Raw genomic sequence first — 2860 nt, forward strand, 5'->3', positions numbered from 1 at the left:
TAAAAAAAGACAAGAGATGGACATGAGAGAAACACTGGAAATCTATTTGGTGAACGGTTCAATAATCTGGCACTGGTCTGGTGAGAGTAGAGAGCTTAAATAGGGCATGGAACAGGTGATATGAATAATGGTGATTGCAATGGCTGAGAACTAGGAGGCATGGCAAGAACAAAGGAGCTATGGAACAGGCTGTGRGTGACAGGCAAGCAAAAAATGTGGGTTGAAACAGAACGGATGTGAAACTCATGCTCATTTGCTTAGTTAAATCCAGGTGTCAAACTTTTTTTTTGGGGGGGCAGGCAGTGTACATTACAGTGTTTTTTACACCAGAGAAAGTTACATATTACCTTTACAAATAAACTTTACAAATATCCTCTTCAGATTGAGTGACTGTACCCTCTACAAGGAAACTTGTGAAGCTCTGTCTGCAGTTCTCAGCTCACAGTCCTCCAGTCTCAGAGAATTGGATCTGACAATCCACGATTCAGGACTGAAGCCTCTGCTTGATGGACTGCAGAGTCCAAACTGTAAACTGGAATCTCTCAGGTCAGTTTTCTCTGCTGCTCTGACAGACGTTTTTTTTTTTTTTTTTGTTTCAGCTTCATAGAGTTTCTGAGTTACAAACATCCTCAACATTTTCTAAACATCCATTCATTATTTTTTCTGCTCCATCTTTCTGCCATAAACTTTTTAACAAGTTTCTAAAATATCTGGACAACTGTTATTTACAGCTGTTTTAATCTAAACTGAATACAGATCAAAACATTGAGTAAAATGAGGAAAATTATCAGTCCAGTCAAATTACATTTCTTTTTTGTTCGCTTTGATCAACAATTTGTTTTTTTTGGAGAAAAATATAAGATAACTTTAAAAGTTTTTCTTCAACCAGCAGCTTTTTTAGCTTTTGGTGTAAAATTTATTTTGGTCTTGTCAGGGCTTCTACTGTATGTTTAAGTTAAAAAATTATTTAATTGGTCATGAGTACGACAGAGTATTGGGACCAGACAAGATTTTTTTTTATTACGAGAATAACGCTAAAACTTTAGTCATAGCATTATGTGAAAAAAGTCATATGAGAATGAAGTATTATGAGAATAAAGTCATAGTATTACAAGATGAAAGTCATAATACTACAAGAATAAAGTCATAATATTTTGAGTACCTTTACATGAGAAAGCAGCCTTACCACTGCATCAAAATGAGTATTGTTGAGCATCTTGTGAAGTTGTTCTTTAGTATCAGTTAAAATAAAAAGCTAATCTTTTACCAAATTAGCATCAAATTATCAGTAGCAGGACTTTGAAARGGTTGTGCAAATGCTATAGGCCCTATATTAAATTGAAGCAGTATTGCAGTTCATGACTACACTGACAGATTTAGTCATCATGCAATTTGGATGAAAGCTTATGTACACTAACTGTGACCCAAAAGTCATTGCGGACTACTTCATAAACAAATTGACACACATGGCTGTCTACAGAAGGTGTGAGGAAAATAAGAAGGAAATGAGGAATAAAATCAGGAACAGAAAATTATGTCATGTAAGATTGTGATTTTTTTCTCATAATATTATGGCTTTATTCTTATAACATTGCGACTTTAATCTTGTAATTTTATGATTTTTTTTCATAATATAACTTTAATCTCATAATATTATGACTCTTTTTCTCTAAATATTATGCATTTATTCTTATCCTTTTTGAAACAATCTTGCGGCCCTAAAACTTCATCATACATGAGGAACATGTTCGTTTTCAGAAGTAAAATGGGAGTTTTGTTTCCTTTCTCCTTTGAGCATCAGGTAATTTCAATAAAAAGCTTTACTTTAGTAAGTTTAGAATAATTTCTACTTATTCAAAAACTCTAGGAACTTTGATGAGATAAGAAAAAAAGATAAAGAAATAAAATTTAGCGTTACCCAAAAATAAAGTATGGACTGATTGATTTTAATCCAAACATTTTTTTTACTTGTACTTTCTTCAGACTGAATTTCCCTATCCCGTTAGAGAGAAGCTGTGAAGAGGATTCCCACAAGCGTCTTCGAATTCAAGGAACAAGTGCAGTGCCATTAACCTACTGCTACCGCTTATGAATATGTTACCAATAAAAATTTAATACAATGCGTAGAGGAACATCCTGATCCTGTGGTTGACCTTTGACCTTTGTCAACCTCTCCRACTGCCCAAGACTAAAATGGTCCCTTAAGGAAACTGTCTTTCCTAAGCCTAGGTTTCTCTAAAATTTAAACTAAACATTGTTTATGTTTGTCTTTAAACAAACCCCAGTTAAAATAATATGTTGTCTAGCCATTAATTAGTTTGGCTAGCTTGCAAAGTTTGCCAAAGACTGTCTCTGATGCACCTGCTAATTCCTTGTGGTTTACCAAAAAACTAAATAAAGATATAAATAAATAAAATTAAAAAACCTTTAAACATTTTTCTTTAAGCCCATTTTATATGCTTTAAAATCTTTATTTCATATGCTTTAAAGTTCTTCTTTTTTATTCAATCATATTTGTGTGATCATGTTTTGTTTAATTTTGTCACATATTAGTGCTTATGATTCACATAAGAAGAATCATTTAGTTTAGGTTTCATTTAGTTGTGTTTTTCATTTAATCAATAGTCATTGATCAACRAGTAATTTATTGATTTAGAGTTTGTTAGACTAATAATTATATTGTATTGTTTTATGCTGTTCTGAGAATAGTTTTTAGAAATGAATAAAAAATGTTCGCGTGTCATCAGAAGTCTGAAACAGTCATCAAGGTTGAACCCAGACGCTTTGCCCTTCTCACTCAAACACCGCACACACACACACACACACACACACACCCGAGTAAACAAGTTTGTGTTCATAT

General features: G+C 32.9%; 1 protein-coding gene across 1 annotated transcript in view; it reads left to right on the plus strand.

Annotated features, from left to right (window-relative positions):
• LOC106528181 (protein NLRC3) overlaps positions 1-2297 on the plus strand; it is a 30642-nt gene extending 28345 nt beyond the window's left edge. Inside the window, exons 4-5 of the mRNA XM_014023290.1 lie at positions 382-546; positions 1984-2297. Coding sequence (XP_013878744.1) covers positions 382-546; positions 1984-2092 — 274 coding nt within the window. The 3' untranslated portion in view covers positions 2093-2297. The remainder of the gene's footprint in view (positions 1-381; positions 547-1983) is intronic.
• Positions 2298-2860: the final 563 nt, after the last annotated feature.

This window comes from Austrofundulus limnaeus, unplaced genomic scaffold (assembly GCF_001266775.1).
Source record: "Austrofundulus limnaeus strain Quisiro unplaced genomic scaffold, Austrofundulus_limnaeus-1.0 Scaffold362, whole genome shotgun sequence".
Lineage (NCBI taxonomy): Eukaryota > Metazoa > Chordata > Actinopteri > Cyprinodontiformes > Rivulidae > Austrofundulus > Austrofundulus limnaeus.